At 48.3% G+C, this 19988-nt stretch overlaps 2 protein-coding genes across 4 annotated transcripts in view; one reads left to right on the plus strand and one right to left on the minus strand.

Annotated features, from left to right (window-relative positions):
• The window catches only part of NSL1 (NSL1 component of MIS12 kinetochore complex), a 28761-nt gene extending 17479 nt beyond the window's left edge, over positions 1-11282 (minus strand). The window contains exon 1 of the mRNA XM_040430404.1: positions 11277-11282. The gene's annotated coding sequence lies outside the window, so the exon portion shown is untranslated. The remainder of the gene's footprint in view (positions 1-11276) is intronic.
• The window catches only part of LOC120999495 (putative deoxyribonuclease TATDN3), a 42254-nt gene that overhangs the window by 3942 nt on the left and 18324 nt on the right, over positions 1-19988 (plus strand). For all 3 annotated transcript variants that reach the window (XM_040430406.1, XM_040430407.1, XM_040430408.1), the window contains exons 2-5: positions 10996-11028; positions 14441-14514; positions 14672-14756; positions 18635-18697. In XM_040430406.1, coding sequence (XP_040286340.1) covers positions 10996-11028; positions 14441-14514; positions 14672-14756; positions 18635-18697 — 255 coding nt within the window. The remainder of the gene's footprint in view (positions 1-10995; positions 11029-14440; positions 14515-14671; positions 14757-18634; positions 18698-19988) is intronic.

Below are 19988 nucleotides of genomic sequence, written 5' to 3' on the forward strand. Positions count from 1 at the left end.
GTTATGCGGGGGAGGTGCGGAGGACGCTGTTATGCGGGGGACGTGCGGAGGACGCTGTTATGCGGGGGACGTGCGGAGGACGCTGTTATGCGGGGGACGTGCGGAGGACGCTGTTATGCGGGGGACGTGCGGAGGACGCTGTTATGCGGGGGACCTGCGGAGGACGCTGTTATGCGGGGGACCTGCGGAGGACGCTGTTATGCGGGGGACCTGCGGAGGACGCTGTTATGCGGGGGACCTGAGGAGGACGCTGTTATAGGGAATGTGTGCTATGACACATGGGGCCATGAGGGGGGCCAGCATAAGACACACATATAGCATCTTATGCTGGTCCCCCTCATGGCCCTATGTGTCCCTTCATGTGTCCTAAACTGCGCACATAACCAGGGCTCCAGACAAAAAAAAATGACCAGGAGCCATTGGCTCCTAAACTAAAAAATTTAGGAGCCAAATTACATTTTTTAGTCGCCAAATTGAAAATGGTAATATAGTGATAATTTAAAAAAAAGGACTTTGAGAAGATGAGACGCAGGTCCCAGTAGTGAGCCAGGTCTACATATAGGAGAATACAGCACCACATGCCTCTCACATCCAGGGACATCTTCTGGGGGACAAGGTGACTAAAAATGGCGAATTGCGTGGTTTAGAGTTTTTTTTTCTGTTACTGCCTTCACCAAGCGGAAATATTTAGTAATATTAATAGCTCACACTTTTTCGGACGTGGCTATATGTAATATGTTTATTCTTTATTGTTTGTAAATTTTTTATGTAAAACTGGGAAGGGGGCCATTTAAACTTTTAGTATTTTGGTGTTTTTTTAAACTTTTTATTTAATAACCATTTCTTCCCTTAGGGACTAGAACCTGGATCTTTTTACACCCTTGTGCTATTCACCCTGATAGATCTCTATCAGGGTGAATAGGATCTCACACATCTCCTTGCTGCCCTGGGCTTTGTGCACACAGCAGCAGGGAGCTGAACATGGCAGCCGGGGCTTCAGTAGCGTCCTGGCTGCCATGGTAACGATCTGAGCCCCAGCAGTGTAATCTGTCACTGCCACCAATGAAGGGGGTGGGACCCTGTGGCCACCATATAACAATGGGGGGGGGGACAACGACGACTTGTGGCCAGTGATAATGGGGGGGGGAGAGGCTTTGGGGGGGGGCACACTGCGCCACCAATGAATGTAATTAAAGAGGACCTTTCATAGGTCCAAAGAATATGAACTTAGTAGCAGGCTGCATAGAGCGGCACCCAGGGATCTAAGTGCACTTACTATTATTCCTGGGCGCCGCTCCGTTCGTCCGCTGTGGCCCCCGGTATTTTCAACATTCAGAGCAAGGAGGAGGAGACGACAGTGTCTCTCCTTCTCCCTGACAGCAGCGCTGTCCAATCACAGCTCAGAGCTCAGAGCCAGGGAGGTTTTTTTCTCCCTGGTTCTGAGCTCTGCGCTGTGATTGGACAGCGCTGCTGTCAGGGAGAAGGAGAGACACTGTCGTCTCCTCCTCCTTGCTCTGAATGTTGAAAATACCGGGGGCCACCGGACGAACGGAGCGGCGCCCAGGAATAATAGTAAGTGCACTTAGATCCCTGGGCGCCGCTCTATCATAAAATGGCCAGCCTCTGTACTTTCACTATGAATGCACTGCAGTGCAGAGAGCGGCAGAGAGCGAGCCGGCCGGCGCGTGACTGACGTCACTGTCACGCTCCTCCCACTTAATTCAGGAAGCAGGAGCGTGACTAAGTGACGTCAGTCACGCGCCGGCCGGCTGCCTCGCTCGCTCCCGCTCGTCGCTGCAGTGCATTCATTGTGAAAGTAAGTACAGAGGCTGGACCTGTTATCAATAGGACAGAGGACTTTTTATCAATAGGGGCCCCTTCATATATAATCGCAGCATTTTCGGGTCGGCCGAATCGCCAAATCGCATTTGCCGATTATCGCGATTCGATTACTTTTGCGATATATCGTGCAGCCCTAATTCCCACTACCTCTGGAATCTCCCGCTCTATCGCATTATCCCCTTGTTGCATTCCATCCCGTTCCAAGGGTGGTCTCCTTGCTAGACTCAGTCAATCGCCTTACCCCCTGTCATAGGCATGGGTATTTTAGCACTACCATGGGATACTGTGACTACTTTTACACTATCCTTTTCCTCAGGTAGTCATTGTACGGATTGGGGTCGGGCGCCTACGTGGCAGCTTCTGTCTTTCCAGGGTGTTGACCCACGACATGCCTCTCCTCGTGCCTTGAGTCCCCATGTGGAGCATTCTAATTTTGTTGCTTTTCCTTGGCACGCTCGGCGTCCACACTCCTTCAGTAGGTGGAACGTCTGCATGGGTTGCCAGTTTTCTTCCTTCCCCGGTGGAGTATTGCACTACCAACAGTTCATGTTGGCTACTGCTATTTGACCTCATTTTCAAGTGGAGTGTCCCCTCTGGAGAGGCCATGGGTGCTGGTATGCCCTCCCCCTATTGGGCAGTCTTTTCACTGGCCGTAGATTTTTGGGCTACTCCTGTTCCTTGGCTACTACTGTGTGACCCCTTCCCAGGGGCAGATTTTGCGTTCTTCCTTCAAATGTCGACAGTCACTGGTTCTGACTTACAGGACACATTGTCAGTGGGCACAGCACCGAAGGTTCTTGCCGCATCCCCTTCCTCCATGTGGGTTATCGACCCTGGTATTTTGTGCGGTTTTCTGCAAGACATTTACCAGGCATGGTATTAGGGGTGGGCGGTATAGGCGATATGCGATATAAATTTGGGCCACGATATGGATTTTCGCCATATCGCCGGACCGCGATATGATCGTGCTCTCTGCGCGCACCATTTTTTCCTGAGCCGGCCGGCACAGTGGAGGGAGAAGGAGGGAGTCCCTCCCCACTGTGCGCGGCTGCCGCTGAACACCAATGAGGAGGAGGAGGAGGGGAGGGACTGTGGCCACTGCGCCACCAATGAATGTGCCGGCCATATCCCACAGGGTCCCCCTCCTCCCCCCCATCATTGGTGGCAGTGGGCAGTTCCGATCGGAGTCCCAGCAGTGTAATGCTGGGGCTCCGATCGGTTACCATGGCAGCCAGGAGTCACGCTACTGAAGTCCTGGCTGCGATGGTATGTTAGTAAGCAGCATTATACTCACGTGCGCCGTGGCCGCCGGGCGCTCCTTCTTCTGCGCCACACAGACCTATGAGAAGAAGGAGCGACCGACGGCCACGGAGCACGTGAGTATAATGCTGCTCACTAACATACCATCGCAGCCAGGACTTCAGTAGCGTCCTGGCTGCCATGGTAACCGATCGGAGCCCCAGCATTACACTGCTGGGACTCCGATCTGAACTGCCCACTGCCACCAATGATGGGGGGGGGGGGGGGCGGGGGACCCTCTGGCCACTGCCACCAATGATTAATACTGGGGATGGAGGGGGGGTGGGTTTGAGTTACCAGAGGGGGCGGATCAGAGGCTGGGGGGGAGCAGATCAGAGGCTGGGGGGGAGCAGATCAGAGGCTGGGGGGGAGCAGATCAGAGGCTGGGGGGGAGCAGATCAGAGGCTGGGGGGGAGCAGATCAGAGGCTGGGGGGGAGCAGATCAGAGGCTGGGGGGGAGCAGATCAGAGGCTGGGGGGGAGCAGATCAGAGGCTGGGGGGGAGCAGATCAGAGGCTGGGGGGGAGCAGATCAGAGGCTGGGGGGGAGCAGATCAGAGGCTGGGGGGGAGCAGATCAGAGGCTGGGGGGGAGCAGATCAGAGGCTGGGGGGGAGCAGATCAGAGGCTGGGGGGGAGCAGATCAGAGGCTGGGGGGGAGCAGATCAGAGGCTGGGGGGGAGCAGATCAGAGGCTGGGGGGGAGCAGATCAGAGGCTGGGGGGGAGCAGATCAGAGGCTGGGGGGGAGCAGATCAGAGGCTGGGGGGGAGCAGATCAGAGGCTGGGGGGGAGCAGATCAGAGGCTGGGGGGAGCAGATCAGAGGCTGGGGGGAGCAGATCAGAGGCTGGGAGGGCACATGAGAGCCTGGCTGCCATGGTCAGCTCCCTGCTGTTGTGTGCACAAAGCACAGGGCAGCAGGGAGAGTGTAAAGTCATATTCACCCCAATAGAGCTCTATTAGGGTGAATATGACAAGGGTTCTAGCCCTTAAAGAGGACCTTCCACCGATTCTTACCCTATGAACTAAGTATACAGACATGTGGAGCGGCGCCCGGGGATCTCTCTGCACTTACTATTATCCCCGGGCGCCGCTCCGTTCTCCTGCTATGCCCTCCGGTATCTCCGTTCCCTAAGTTATGGTAGGCGGAGTCTGCCCTAGCGCTGGCCAATTGCATTGCAGAGCTCACAGCCCGGGAGAAAATAACCTCCCAGGCTGTGAGCTCTGCGCTGCGATTGGCCAGCGCTAGGGCAGACTCCGCCTACCATAACTTAGGGACTGGTATCTCCGCCTACTATAACTTAGTGAGCGGAGATACCGGAGGGCATAACGGGAGAACGGACCGGCGCCCGGGGATAATAGTAAGTGCAGGGAGATCCCCGGGCGCCGCTCTACATATCTGTATAGTTAGTTCATAGGGTAAGAATCGGTGAAAGGTCCTCTTGGGCTAATAGTTATTAAATAAAAAGTAAAAAAAAAAAGTTTAAACCCCCCCCCCCCATATAGAAAACAATATATCGCAATATATATCGCATATCGCACATGCTTAAAATTATATCGCAATATAGATTTTAGGCCATATCGCCCACCCCTACATGGTATGTATGGTGTTCCAGAGGTGGTGGCTGGTAGGTTCACTTATTCCTTATTGCACTGGTCAAATGCCCATACCCAGCTATGCTACTGGTGATGGGTTTGCTCACTGCTGGTGGGCACTAGTGCGGTTTTCTGTACCTGATATAGCCTACTGATTTCTGTGGCGCTGGTTTAGCGCCTTCTTCCCTTCACATGTCGTGCATTGCTTCTACGATCTGCTACAGTGACAGCATCAGCGTTCTCTCCTTGTGGAAGTTTGGGTACGCACTTATCCAGTTTGCCTCTGTGAGTTGTCTGCACTGCTTCCCTCACCGGGTACAGCGTTCATACTGTCCTTGTTGTCACCACTTACACTAGTTCTCTACGGAACCGTATCAGCTTCTTCTACTTCTCCCCTTCCGCAGGGCGAGTAGTTGCACTTCCCCAGATACTGTTTCTGCTTGCTTGGCCAGTTTCCATAGCCGTTGGGTTCTTGTAGGCCCCCTTTCTGCTGTGGAGTATCTGCTCGGGTAGTATGGTCCCATTACTGTTTTCTCTGGGACTTTGTGGCGTTCGACGTCCGCACTCCCTTCCTGGCGCAGTATTTATCCCATATCTGGTTCCGGTCTGGCCGTTTCGTACATTCCTCTCATTGCCTCATTCTCTTCTTTAGGCGGAGTTGGTCCGCAGTGGCGGTCGATAGTGTCTGATGGGTTTACGCAACTTTTATGTTTACAGACATGTACGTTGCTTCTACCTGTTCCCTTGGCCTCGGTACTTTTTCTTTAGCTTCCGGTTAGGTCTGCCAGTTCAGGCAGCCTTCCATAGGTATCAGGCGGCTCCTCTTGTTATGGAGCTTAAAGGGACACTGACAGGCCTAATAAGCATAATTAGCTATATATATGCATGCACAGGTCTTCTAATGTGCATTAAAACATGTAAGTAAAACCCCTGTCCACCTTTATAAATACAGCAAACTGATGTTTTATAACCTGAAGTAATCGCTTTTCTTTCTGCCCAAGGGGCGGCGTTTCAGCTTCACTTCTTCTGCCCAGCCAGCCGCCCCCAACCGCCGTGTCTGGATACCAAGGGCCACAGAACTGCGGATGTGACAAATCTTGCCCCTCCATGGGGGAAGAATTAGAGGTGTCAGAAGGCGACAACCCCCAACTCCATACCAGGCTGTCAAAGGAGAAGAGCATTCCAGCAGTTCAATATTCACTTCGCTGGGCGGCTTCTTCTGTCCCCGACGTTCCGAGATCCGGCGCATGCCTAATAGAAAGCTATGGGCATCGGACTCACTTTCCTCTTCTGCGCATGCGCCCGGCACCCATAGCTTTCTATTAGGCATGCACCGGATCTCGGAACGTCGGGGACAGCAGAAGCCGCCCAGCGAAGTGAATATTGAACTGCTGGAATGCTCTTCTCCTTTGACAGCCTGGTATGGAGTTGGGGGTTGTCGCCTTCTGACACCTCTAATTCTTCCCCCATGGAGGGGCAAGATTTGTCACGTCCGCAGTTCTCTGGCCCTTGGTATCCAGACACCATTTTCAGTTCATTTTCTTCCCATGCCATGTCGTGTCTGTTGATAACTCTAGGGGGGTCTTTTCCTGGGGTGCTGGTCCTTGGGTATCACCTTCCTTAGAGGTATTCTGGGCCCAGGCTATGTTTTCTCTCTCCGGTATATTCCGTAGTCGCTCCGTTTGCTCTGGCGCCTGACTTGTTTTCATTCTTGTCCATCTTGTGGATATTCGGTGTGCTCGCCACTTCTTCCGAAGTCTCCTCAGCCGTGGCTTGTGTCCCCGGGGCTGTTCTTCTTCTGCCCAGCCGGGGCATCTGGGTATTCAGACGCTCTCTAGCTGGCCTTCCTGGGAATGGCTCTTCCTGTCCTTTTTCAGGGTCTGGGTGTGCCCTCCCCCCGTAATTCTGTGTGGGGCCTTATGACAGGCCTTGGTATCGTTCTGGTCTTGTTCCCTCCCCCCCATGTTACTGCATGTTACTGGATTGATTTTTTTTGTATGAGGCGTGTCCCTTGCTGCAGCGCTGGCCAATCGCAGCGCACAGCTCATAGCCTGGCTATGAGCTGTGCGCTGCGATTGGCCAGCACTGCAGCAAGGGACACGCCTCATACAAAAAATCAATCCAGTACAACAGGGGGAGCGCAGACATGGGAGCCTATACCGGGCGAACGGAGCGGCGCCCAGACATACTAGTAAGTGCAGGGGGACCACCTGGGCGCCGCTCTGCCCACTGATATAGTTAGTTTTTAGTTTGTACAGTAGTGAAAGGTCCTCTTCAATATTTTAATAGTTCAGATATTTTCGGTCGCAGTGTTACTATTTATTTTTATATGTAAAAATTTGGAAAATAAGTTTGAATTTGTATAATTTTTTTTTACGTTTTTAAAAAAAATCTTTTTTTTTTTTTTTTAACTTTTTTGTTGTTGTAATGTTTAGACCTCTTAGGTAACAGAGGCTACTTTCACACTAGCGTTTTTACTGGATCCGACAGGGTTCAGCAAAAACGCTTCCGTTACTGATAATACAACCATCTGCATCCGTTATGAACGGATCCGGTTGTATTATCTTTAACCACCTCAGCCCCCAGTGCTTAAACACCCTTAAAGACCAGGCCACTTTTTACACTTCTGACCTACACTACTTTCACGGTTTATTGCTCGGTCATGCAACTTACCACCCAAATGAATTTTACCTGCTTTTCTTCCCACTAATAGAACTTTCATTTGGTGGTATTTCATTGCTGCTGACATATTTTTACTTTTTTTGTTATTAATCGAAATTTAACTAAATTTTTGCTAAAAAATTTCATTTTTCACTTTCACTTGTAAATTTTTTTTTAAAAAACGACATCCATATATAAATTTTTCTCTAAATTTATTGTTCTACATGTCTTTGATTAAAAAAAAATGTTTGGGTAAAAGTTATAGCGTTTACAAACTATGGTACAAAAATGTGAATTTCCGCTTTTTGAAGCAGCTCTGACTTTCTGAGCACCTGTCATGTTTCCTGAGGTTCTACAATGCCCAGACAGTAGAAAAACCCCACAAATGACCCCATTTCGGAAAGTAGACACCCTAAGGTATTCACTGATGGGCATAGTGAGTTCATAGAACTTTTTATTTTTTGTCACAAGTTAGCGGAAAATGATGATATATATATATATATATATATATATATATATATATATATTTTTTTTTTATTTTTTTTTCCTTTCCTTACAAAGTCTCATATTCCACTAACCTGTGACAAAAAATAAAAACTTCCATGAACTCACTATGCCCATCACGAAATACCTGGGGGTGTCTTCTTTCCAAAATGGGGTCACTTGTGGGGTAGTTATACTGCCCTGGCATTTTAGGGGCCCGAATGCGTGAGAAGTAATTTGAAATCAAAATGTGTAAAAAAAATGCCCTGTGAAATCCGAAAGGTGCTCTTTGAAATGTGGGCACCTTTGCCCACCTAGGCTGCAAAAAGTGTCACACATGTGGTATTGCCATACTCAGGAGAAGTTGGGCAATGTGTTTTGGGGTGTCATTTTACATATACCCATGCTGGGTGAGAGAAATATCTCGGTCAAATGCCAACTTTGTATAAAAAAATGGGAAAAGTTGTCTTTTGCCGAGAGATTTCTCTCACCCAGCATGGGTATATGTAAAAAGACACCCCAAAACACATTGCCCAACTTCTCCTGAGTACGGAGATACCACATGTGTGACACTTTTTTGCAGCCTAGGTGCGCAAAGGGGCCCACATTCCAAAGAGCACCTTTCGGATTTCACAGGGCATTTTTTACACATTTTGATTTCAAACTACTTCTCAAGCATTAGGGCCCCGAAAAGGCCAGGGCAGTATAACTACCCCACAAGTGACCCCATTTTGGAAAGAAGACACCCCCAGGTATTTCGTGATGGGCATAGTGAGTTCATGGAAGTTTTTATTTTTTGTCACAAGTTAGTGGAATATGAGACTTTGTAAGAAAAAAGTAAAAATAAAAAAAACATAATTTTCCGCTAACTTGTGACAAAAAATAAAAAATTCTAGGAACTCGCCATGCCCCTCACGGAACACCTTGGGGTGTCTTCTTTCCAAAATGGGGTCACTTGTGGGGTAGTTATACTGCCCTGGCCTTTTAGGGCCCCTTTGCCCACCTAGGCTGCAGAAAGTGTCACACATCTGGTATCGCCGTACTCAGAAGAAGTAGGGCAATGTGTTTTGGGGTGTCTTTTTACATATACCCATGCTGGGTGAGAGAAATATCTCGGCAAAAGACAACTTTTCCCATTTTTTTATGTTTTATACAAAGTTGGCATTTGACCAAGATATTTATCTCACCCAGCATGGGTATATGTAAAATGACACCCCAAAACACATTGCCCAACTTCTCCTGAGTACGGTGATACCAGATGTGTGACACTTTTTTGCAGCCTAGATGCGCAAAGGGGCCCAAATTCCTTTTATGAGGGCATTTTTAGACATTTGGATCCCAGACTTCTTCTCACGCTTTAGGGCCCCTAAAATGCCAGGGCAGTATAAATACCCCACATGTGACCCCATTTTGGAAAGAAGACACCCCAAGGTATTCAATGAGGGGCATGGCGAGTTCATAGAATATATATTTTTTTTTTGGCACAAGTTAGCGGAAATTCTTTTTTGTTTTTTTTTCTCAGTCTCCCTTTCCGCTAACTTGGGACAAAAATTTCAATCTTTCATGGACTCAATATGCCCCTCACGGAATACCTTGGGGTGTCTTTTTCCGAAATGGGGTCACATGTGGGGTATTTATACTGTCCTGGCATTTTAGGGGCCCTAAAGCGTGAGAAGAAGTCTGGAATATAAATGTCTAAAAAATTGTACGCATTTGGATTCTGTCAGGGGTATGGTGAGTTCATGTGAGATTTTATTTTTTGACACAAGTTAGTGGAATATGAGACTTTGTAAGAAAAAAAAAAAAAAAAAAATTTCCGCTAACTTGGGCCAAAAAAATGTCTGAATGGAGCCTTACAGGGGGGTGATCAATGACAGGGGGGTGATCAATGACAGGGGGGTGATCAGGGAGTCTATATTGGGTGATCAGGGGTTAATAAGGGGTTAATAAGTGACAGGGGGGGTGTAGTGTAGTAGTGTTTAGTGCTACTTATTACTGAGCTGCCTGTGTCCTCTGGTGGTCGATCCAAGCAAAAGGGACCACCAGAGGACCAGGTAGCAGGTATATTAGACTCTGTTATCAAAACAGCGTCTAATATACCTGTTAGGGGTTAAAAAAATCGCATCTACAGCCTGCCAGCGAACGATCGCCGCTGGCAGGCTGGAGATCCACTCGCTTACCTTCCGATCCTTTGAACGCGCGTGCCTGTGTGCGCGCGTTCACAGGAAATCTCGCGTCTCGCGAGATGACGTATAGATGCGTGACTCTGCCTGCAGCTGCGCCGCCTCCGGAACGCGATCCTGCGTTAGGCGGTCCGGAGGCAGTTAACATAGCCAAGACTGATCCGTCATGAACTCCATTGAAAGTCAATGGGGGATGGATCCTTTTTCTATTGTGTCAGAGAAAACTGATCCGTCCCTATTGACTTTCATTGGGGGTCATGACGGATCCGTCTTGCTCCGCATCCCAGGAAGGAAAGCAAACTACAACATGTTGTAAGTAGCCTTAAACATAAGATTTGCTGATCACTTTTTTTCCCATATACTGCAATGGAATACTATTGCAGTCTATGGAATTCTGAAAGGCTGCCTAAGAAGCCATGGTTTTTCAGGCAGGTAGCCTGGCCCCAGGCTCTCATGGCAAACTATCAAAGCCCTGTGATTTTGCCGCGGGGGTTCTAATCAAACCTCTTTCTAACCCCCTCAGATGCCAAACTCTCATAGATGTGAAGGCTGGGAGTTGTAGTTTTACAACAGCTGGAGTGATGGATATTGCTGAACAATGGACAGTGCAAAAAACATTTCCCCCTGTAATTGTTTGGCTACCCACAGCGCCCCCCAGTGTTCTCCGCTGATGCACACGCAGAGAGAAGATATAAAGAGCCTCTCGCCCTTGATGACCCAGCGTCTCCGTACCCAGGCAGTCCTTTGGTCATAATAGGCACTGTACATTATGTCTTTTCCCCTGTGGTGGCGCTGCAGGGGAATTAAACACTACTTACTGCTAGGGAACCCTTCTAGCAAAAATTGAAAGTTTATCGTAAAGTTTGGAAAACAATCTGAATACACAATAATTCCCTGCATTCATTAATGGGTCTGTTACTTTTTTTTTTCTACAGGACATCGATAATGTCTTGGATGAAGCCAAAGCTGTAAGTAAGAGTTTCTCCCTAGTAAATGGCAATCTTTGAGTCGTCTTCTTCTATCAGGTTGTTAAAAATTTAGTTTTACCTGTTTTGGAGAAATATCCAATATGGCTGACATTGAAGTCTTCAGTCTTTCTTAAAGGGACACTTCCATAAAAAAAAAAAAAAAAAAAAGTATCACATTTATTAAAGGCTTATCCAAACTATAAAACATGTTCCCCAATGCCCGGGCCCCTCATATAGATTATACTTACCCGCTCCCCGGCACCCACGTCGCTCCTGATCTCCGTATGGCCCTCCTGGATCTCCCCGGTAGATCAAAACAGTCCAGTTCATGTCCGTAATGCGGACAATAATGGGACATATTCTATTTTTTTGATAAATGGTCATGCGGACATATGGACATGGAATGCACACAGAGTCCTTTCTGTTTTTTTGCGGCCCCATTGAAGTGAATGATTCCGCATATGGGCTGCCCAAATAAAATGGCACTGACTCGGAAACAATACGTTTGTGTACATGAGCCCTTAATCAGATCATCACTGTAGCCAGAGAGAGACCGCACCTTCCCTCTCCTGTAATGACTGAATTAGGCTACTTTTACATCAGCATTTTTGCTGGATCCGTCATGGATCAGCAAAAACTTTTCCGTCATAATAATACAACCGCATGCATCCGTTAGGAACGGATCCGGTTGTATTATGTCTTATATAGCCACGACAGATCCGTCTCTTAAACAATTGTAAGTCAATGGGGGACGGATCCGTTTTCTTTTGTGTCAGAGAAAATGGATCCGTCACCAATGACTTACATTGTGCATCATGACGGATCCTTCTTGATCAGTTTCCCAGGACGCACTCAGAAACGCTGATGCACTCCATTCCCTTCAGTTCAGTTTTCTCCCCATTGACAATGAATAGGGGACAAAACTGAAGCATCCTATGACGGATATCAATAGCGCAAAGGGAAAGCGCAGATGTGAAAGTAGCCTTAGAACATTACACTAGTCAACGCAATGCTTTTCGATCTAGGCCTATCAAGAGAAAGAGAGCTGTCAACCTGTTATCCCAATTCTACGCCTACTATTATCATGATGATTACCCTTTGGATAACATCTTCCCCTCACAGCAGCAGTTAACTGGCAATGTATTACCTCCCTATATAGGAGGTCTTACCTTTCTGATGGAAGAGTTCCAAGAGTTGAACAAATACAACATTTTCTCCCAAGCCAAAAGTTGTGACACCCCCCGCTGCCTCTCTGATCGTCCACTTAGGGCTTTGATGGATTTGGCTGCAGCGATGACCCGCCTATATGTTCCTGCAGTCACTGGCCTCTGTGATTTTGTGCCATATACCGCTGAGGCCGCAGCTCCATTGTTGTGGACCTTTCTCCTTTAGTTCCTCCAAGAGATTGGACCCCCCCAGTGCTCCAGACTAAAAAAAATACCCAGGAGCCATTGGCTACTGAACTGAAAAATGTAGTCGCCAAATAAAATTTTTAGTTGCCAAATTTAAATACATATAATTATAATTAAAAATGACTTGGAGGAGAAGATGAGACAGTAGTGAGGCAGCTCTACATACAGCATACTTCCTGCCAGAACTAGGAAACATATAGGAGACTACAGCAACACATACCTCTTCCATCCATTGACATCTCCCGTCATGTAGACGTTCTCTTTCCTCTTCGCATTTGTTTGACCCAGACCGCCATGACAGATTCTTTCAGCCGCATCTAGGCTCTGCAGAGTTTGTTAAAAACATGTTAGATTTCTTAATTTTTCTATAAGCCTCCCCACATTTTCAACACAACCTCCCCACCCTGGTTTCCCAACAATATCATCCTGCTGTCCCTCCCAGCCCTGTGCCCACTGTGCTCCCCAATGCCCCTGCTGAAAAAAATAGTGACCCCAGTAGACATAGTGTCCCTATACTATTGCCTCCAGCAATTATAATGCCCCCTAGAGTGCCCTTCCCCAGTAATAGTAATGACTGCTAAAATGCCCCCAGTAATACTAATAAAACCCTATATTGTGCTCTCGGTAGTAATGCCTGTATAGTGTCCCCAAAAATAATGTCCCCTATTATGTCCCTGTAATAGAAATGCCCCTACAGTGCCTCCAGCATTATTATCTCCTATTTTCCCCCCGGTAAAAATGCCACTATAGTGCCTCTAGTAGTAATGCCCATGTCATGTGCAAACAAATCCCGCTATAGTGCCCCAGGATTAAAATGCCCCCCAGTGCATCCAGTAATGCCCCATATAGTGCTCTGATTTAAAAAAAAATGCCCTGGTAATGCCACTTCAGGGCCTCAGTGTTAAAAGTCCCTAGTGCCACCTGTAATGGCCCTTATACCGTCCCCTGTATTAAAAATTCCTCTAGAGTACCCCAATTATGCTGCCAGTTATGTCCCCCACAGTGCACCCCAGTATTAATGTCCCCCAAAGTGCCTCTCCATTAGTAATGTCCCCCACAGCGCCCTCCACTAGCAATGTCCCCCACAGTGCCCTTTCAACAGTAAAGCCCCCACAGTTCCCTTCCAGTAGATATGTCCCCCAAAGTGCCCCTCCAGTAGTAACGTCCCTCACGGCTCCCCTCCAGTAGTGACGTCCCTCACGGCGCCCCTCCAGTAGTGACGTCCCTCACGGCGCCCCTCCAGTAGTGACGTCCCTCACGGCGCCCCTCCAGTAGTGACGTCCCTCGCGGCGCCCCTCCAGTAGTGACGTCCCTCGCGGCGCCCCTCCAGTAGTGACGTCCCTCGCGGCGCCCCCCCAGTAGTGTCCCCAATGCCCCCTGCAGTGCTATCCTTCCTGTTGGTAAAGGCCCCCAAGTTGGCAGTGAACAAAAAAAAAACTAATACTCACCTGTATCCCCCGTTCGCTGGTGTTCACGATGCAGGCCACAACCTCTTCTGGTCTACGACCACATCGCTTCACTGTGTCCCGGCACAGGCAGGCGTGATTATGTCATCACGCATGCACCGGCCGTGATGATGTCATCATGCATGCCTGCGCGGGTATTTACTACTTCATAGGCTTCAGGTCTTCTAAACCTAAAGCCTATGAGGGTGATCGGCGGCGGGGCAGAGTACTATCATCTCTTGTGCCCTGCCGCAGTATTGAACTGCAGAGCTGCAGCGGCGGGTTTAGTTGCAAATGGCGACAAGACTAAAAAGTCTTGTCGCCATTTGTAAACTCTAAGTTGCATTGGCGACCATTTTGGTCGCCATCTGGAGCACTGCCCCCACAATCATAAAGTGATGCCATGTCCTAGTATTGTGCCATTAGTTGGAAATACCCCTTTTAAGACATTTTAGAGGATTGTTATTATTCTGCTCTTTATCTTTCTTATATTTTTTGTTTGCAGAACAGCAGCTTATGATTTGCCCCACGTTTTAACCCTTTGCACCATTTCAGGCCGGTGTGCAGGCCCTTGTGGCTGTTGCAGAACATTCAGCAGAGTTTGAAAAAGTAATTCAGCTTTCTAGACGGTGAGTGATTGATGATGATGTACATGGGCCCTGACCAGACAGGGCAGAGTAGTAAAAGAGGATTATAGCATCATAGTATAGCTCCCAAGGACTTGTCTGTTGTGTCATATTGGCTTTATGATATGGCAAATAAAACACATTTATCCGGTATATTTAGGTATCCGGAGCTGGTCTTCCCGTGTCTAGGAGTGCACCCTGTCCAAGCTTCAAATGCAGAGCAGCAACGCAGTGCGAATCTTAAGGTAAGAAGAATTTCAAGCATCTGTCAGTGGTTACTGACGGACACTGAAAAGGCATTTCCAACAAAACAATAAAAAATAAAATAAAATGTACTTTGGTGTAGCAACAGTGGTGCCAAACTATTAGCATACCGCAAAATCCTGCTTATACTCATGAATTTCATGTAATAGTTTTTGCAGCACCATACCACTGCGTATAAATGTACCTTACAGGGCTTATCCTATGAAAATGATTTATCACCTTGTATTACCGTGAACTCTGAGATTCAGGAATAAATAATATTATATATTAAACGATAACATACAGAGTAAAGTAAGTAACAGTCACAAATGAGCGAGCTCCCCATCCGCCAGTTCCCAAAATGGCACCTGGCCAACGCTCATATGATACAAAGAGAGGTAGTGGTAAGAGACCACCTGATGATGACTTCAGTGGAGCTGAGCTGTTTGTAACATGTAACTCCTAAAAGTCTTCAGTATGCAGTACGCATGTACAGGTACTTCAGACCTCAGGAAAGCTACAGGTACTACTACTACATTACAAGAAATTAAATAGGAAAGAACCACTAAATATCTTGCTACAGACACCTATCCTCTGGATAGGTTATAAATATTAGATCATGGGGGTCCAACCATCGAGACCCCTTGTTCTTGTTATTGCAAGAGCCCCTGATCCTAAGAACGAGGGGTTTAAGAGGCTCTATGGACCTTTAAGGGGGTTGTCTCAATTCTGTTCCAATTAAATTCGGGTGCAAATACATTTGGAACGGAATCAAAATGGCTCTGATTGCCAGGACAAGTCTTTTGCTCTCTCTCCCAATCCCAAATTAAATCAAAACAAAAATCAGGTTCATTAGAATCAGAACTTTTTTGAAAATTTGTGTTGAATTTCTGAATTTTAAAATCTATTTGCTCCCCTGTGTTTATCACCTATCCACAGGATCGGTTATAAATAGCTGAATGTTGGAGACCCCACCACTGGGACGCACAACAATCACTAGAATAGGGGTCTTGAACTCCCTATTTTTCCTCTCTGCATGACCACAGTGAAGTGAAATTTGGATGGAGCCGTGGTCATGCATGAACCCTGATACTCTATACTTACCAATAGGCACTGGTGCGGTCTTTAACCTGACCGGTGACTCTTATTCCACCGCTCTGCCTCCCACAAGAAGACAAAGTGGACCAGGAGGGCTTGACCTTCCTGCTCCCCCCAGCCATGGGGCCACCTGTTCCTGCCCTTCAACCCGATCCCTGTCACTTGTGAGGTGGCTCCGCTGGTCCATATCTGAAGGGTGAAGAACACAGAACGCAGGTATGTATGTCTGTCTGTGTTCTGTGTGTCACCAGGGGCTGGACTCTCTATTTTTGCAAGGGCATTGACACTGTGTTTATACTAGGGGACCTGTCTCACAGCATGCCGGCACGGGGGGGTTAATTCCGCATGTGTGGCGGCTTGTCTCTACCGGCACTTGCCGCCGCCCTCCCCCCTCTTTTTCCTGGTCCTAGGAAAGACCTCCCATGTATATATATTCTGTTTGGCCGGGACCCCTTCTCTCTTTGGAATCGCGGGTGGGGGGGGGGGGGCGGAGCTTCGCGCCGTCAGTCCGTTCTTCCGCCGGGCGGCTGGAGGGGCGGAGCCTACTTTTCCCGCCGCGCTTCCCTTCCTCCCTGCTCCATCCGGAAGTATCTCGGCCGTGCGCACGTTTCCAGCCTGAGAGGAACGTCTTCTCGCCGCAGACCACCTCCCCGCCGCATCCTGCTCCTGGGGACACATTCCAGCAAGGTTTAAATCTGCTCCACTCTGGTAGGACCAGCGCTGCTCCCCTCCTCTGTACCCTCTCTGGCTCCCTGACACAGGTCATGTCGGACCTAGCGGATCTCGCACCCCAGGTCCACGGTAGGGCTACCCATTATGCCTGCACTTCATGTAATGTGAAGTTTCCTAGGGGTCAGGCGAACCCCCTCTGTGCCTCATGCCAGGCCACCCAGAGCGTGCCGCCTCAGTCGCAGCTCACTGACGTGCACCCTTCGGGTGGAAGTATGGAGCCGGAATGGGCCAAATCCCTGTCCCGGGCGGTGACTGACCTATCCACCCTTTCCTTAATGGGTCGCTTGGTAGAGACTTTGTCACCTGCGCAACCTGCTCTCTCTCAGGGCGTACCATCCAGGAGCAGACACCCCAGCAAGCGTTCCAGGAACACCTCTCCTCCTCGGATGCATCACCTTCACCTCCTCCCCCCGAATCGCTATCCAGGGCGTCCTCGTTGTGCCCAAGAAGGAGGGAGCGGTCTGCCCGGTGTTTGACCTCAAGATGGTAAACCGTTACCTTTGAGTGCGCCGTTTTCGCATGGAGTCTCTTCGCTCCGTGATAGCTTCCTTGGCGCAAGGGGAATAGCTGACTTCCACTCGGACTACTACTAGTTTGTCACCCTGCCGTTTTGGTCTGGCGACTGCGCCGAGGGTGTTTACCAAAGTGCTCGCTCCGCTTATGGGCCTTCTTCGTTCCAGAGGCATCCCCTTGATTCCGTACCTGGACGACATTCTCATCAAAGCGTCGTCGTTCCGGCAGTGCGAGGAGAGTCTGCAGATCACCTTGGACACTCTTGCCCGCTTTGGGTGGATTGTGAACCTTCGGAAATCCTCCCTGGTCCCGTCCACTCTGATTTGGTTCCTCTGTATGATTCTGGACTCTGGGGCAGCTCGGGTGCGTCTCCCAGCGGACAAGGTGAAGGACCTTCGCAGCGCGGTGCTCCGGTTGATTCGGCAGCGCACAGTCTCCATCCGGGCTTGTATGCGGGTGTTGGGTCTTATAGTGGCCTCTTTCGAGGCAGTGCCATACGCTCAATTTCACACCCGGTCCTTTCAGCGAGCGATCCTCTCAACCTGGGACAGATCCCAGGAATCCTTGAATCGTCGGTTTTCCGTTCCGATCAGATGGACGGTCATTACGACTGACGCCAGTCTTCAGGGTTGGGGAGGGGTCTTCGGCACTCGAACTGCCCAGGGCATATGGTCTCCGTCGGAGTCCAGACTATCCATCAATGTCTTGGAGCTCCATGCGATCTTCCTCTCACTGCGCCATTGGTCTCCCCTCCTGCAGGGCCTTCATGTCCGAGTCCAGTCGGACAATGCCACAGCTGTGGCGTATGTCAACCATCGGGGGGGACTCGCAGCTCGACCGCCATGTCTCTTCCAGGATCTATTATAGAACCTGGAAGTCTTTCCTTCATTTCTGTAAAGAGCGGGACCTATCTCCCAGATCCTTCTCCCTGCCGGTCGTTTTGGCCTTCCTTCAGTCCGGACTGGAACTGGGCATGGCGCTCAGCTCCTTGAAGGGCCAGGTGTCTGCCCTTTCTATTTTCTATTTAAATTTTTGTCGTTTGTTGCGATGTTTGTATGCTAGTACTACATATGGTAGGATCTGATTTATGTCATTTCCACATGGTCAGGTTCGGTGTATTGGGGCTGTACCATCTCAGAGCAATACATTTACGTGCCATAAACAGGGATTCCCTCAGGAATATTGTCATATAGTGATCCCAGTTCTCTTCATTCAGTATTCCTGACCTCAGGAGTGCAGGGTACCCGAACCGGCAGTAAAGAGGAAAGAAGATCAGTCACCTCCCTCCAAAACATAGCTATCGGGGGGGCAGCTAAAAATCATGTGCCAGAAGTCCGCCTCCAGTTCCCCGCACCGCGGACATGCTGTGGAGGACACTCGGCCCATTCTATACATCCTTGTTGGTGTTAGATATGTCTGATGAATTATATATAATTGGATTATTTTGTTATTGAAAATGTTGACATATTAACAGTTTTTTTTATATAAAAAAAATTTAAGGTGTGCTATTTGATTTAGCTCAGTATTTCTTCCACAGGATTTAGAAGATGCTCTTCCTTTGATAGAACACTACAAAGATGACTTGCTGGCTATTGGAGAGGTACTGGATATTCTTTATAGTCACACTTGATATATTTTATGGTGTACAGTCTGACAGTAATTAAGCAAAAGTAACTGGGCACTCTCAGGATATCTGAACCATTTGAAATTTATTTGCATATACAGGGAGTGCAGAATTATTAGGCAAGTTGTATTTTTGAGGATTAATTTTATTATTGAACAACAACCATGTTCTCAATGAACCCAAAAAACTCATTAATATCAAAGCTGAATATTTTTGGAAGTAGTTTTTAGTTTTCGCTATTTTAGGGGGATATCTGTGTGTGCAGGTGACTATTACTGTGCATAATTATTAGGCAACTTAACAAAAAACAAATATATACCCATTTCAATTATTTATTTTTACCAGTGAAACCAATATAACATCTCAACATTCACAAATATACATTTCTGACATTCAAAAACAAAAACAAATCAGTGACCAATATAGCCACCTTTCTTTGCAAGGACACTCAAAAGCCTGCCATCCATGGATTCTGTCAGTGTTTTGATCTGTTCACCATCAACATTGCGTGCAGCAGCAACCACAGCCTCCCAGACACTGTTCAGAGAGGTGTACTGTTTTCCCTCCTTGTAAATCTCACATTTGATGATGGACCACAGGTTCTCAATGGGGTTCAGATCAGGTGAACAAGGAGGCCATGTCATTAGATTTTCTTCTTTTATACCCATTCTTGCCAGCCACGCTGTGGAGTACTTGGACTCGTGTGATGGAGCATTGTCCTGCATGAAAATCATGTTTTTCTTGAAGGATGCAGACTTCTTCCTGTACCACTGCTTGAAGAAGGTGTCTTCCAGAAACTGGCAGTAGGACTGGGAGTTGAGCTTGACTCCATCCTCAACCCGAAAAGGCCCCACAAGCTCATCTTTGCTGATACCAGCCCAAACCAGTACTCCACCTCCACCTTGCTGGCGTCTGAGTCGGACTGGAGCTCTCTGCCCTTTACCAATCCAGCCACGGGCCCATCCATCTGGCCCATCAAGACTCACTCTCATTTCATCAGTCCATAAAACCTTAGAAAAATCAGTCTTGAGATATTTCTTGGCCCAGTCTTGACGTTTCAGCTTGTGTGTCTTGTTCAGTGGTGGTCGTCTTTCAGCCTTTCTTACCTTGGCCATGTCTCTGAGTATTGCACACCTTGTGCTTTTGGGCACTCCAGTGATGTTGCAGCTCTGAAATATGGCCAAACTGGTGGCAAGTGGCATCTTGGCAGCTGCACGCTTGACTTTTCTCAGTTCATGGGCAGTTATTTTGCGCCTTGGTTTTTCCA

Source organism: Bufo bufo, chromosome 4, assembly GCF_905171765.1.
Source record: "Bufo bufo chromosome 4, aBufBuf1.1, whole genome shotgun sequence".
In the NCBI taxonomy this organism is placed as follows: domain Eukaryota; kingdom Metazoa; phylum Chordata; class Amphibia; order Anura; family Bufonidae; genus Bufo; species Bufo bufo.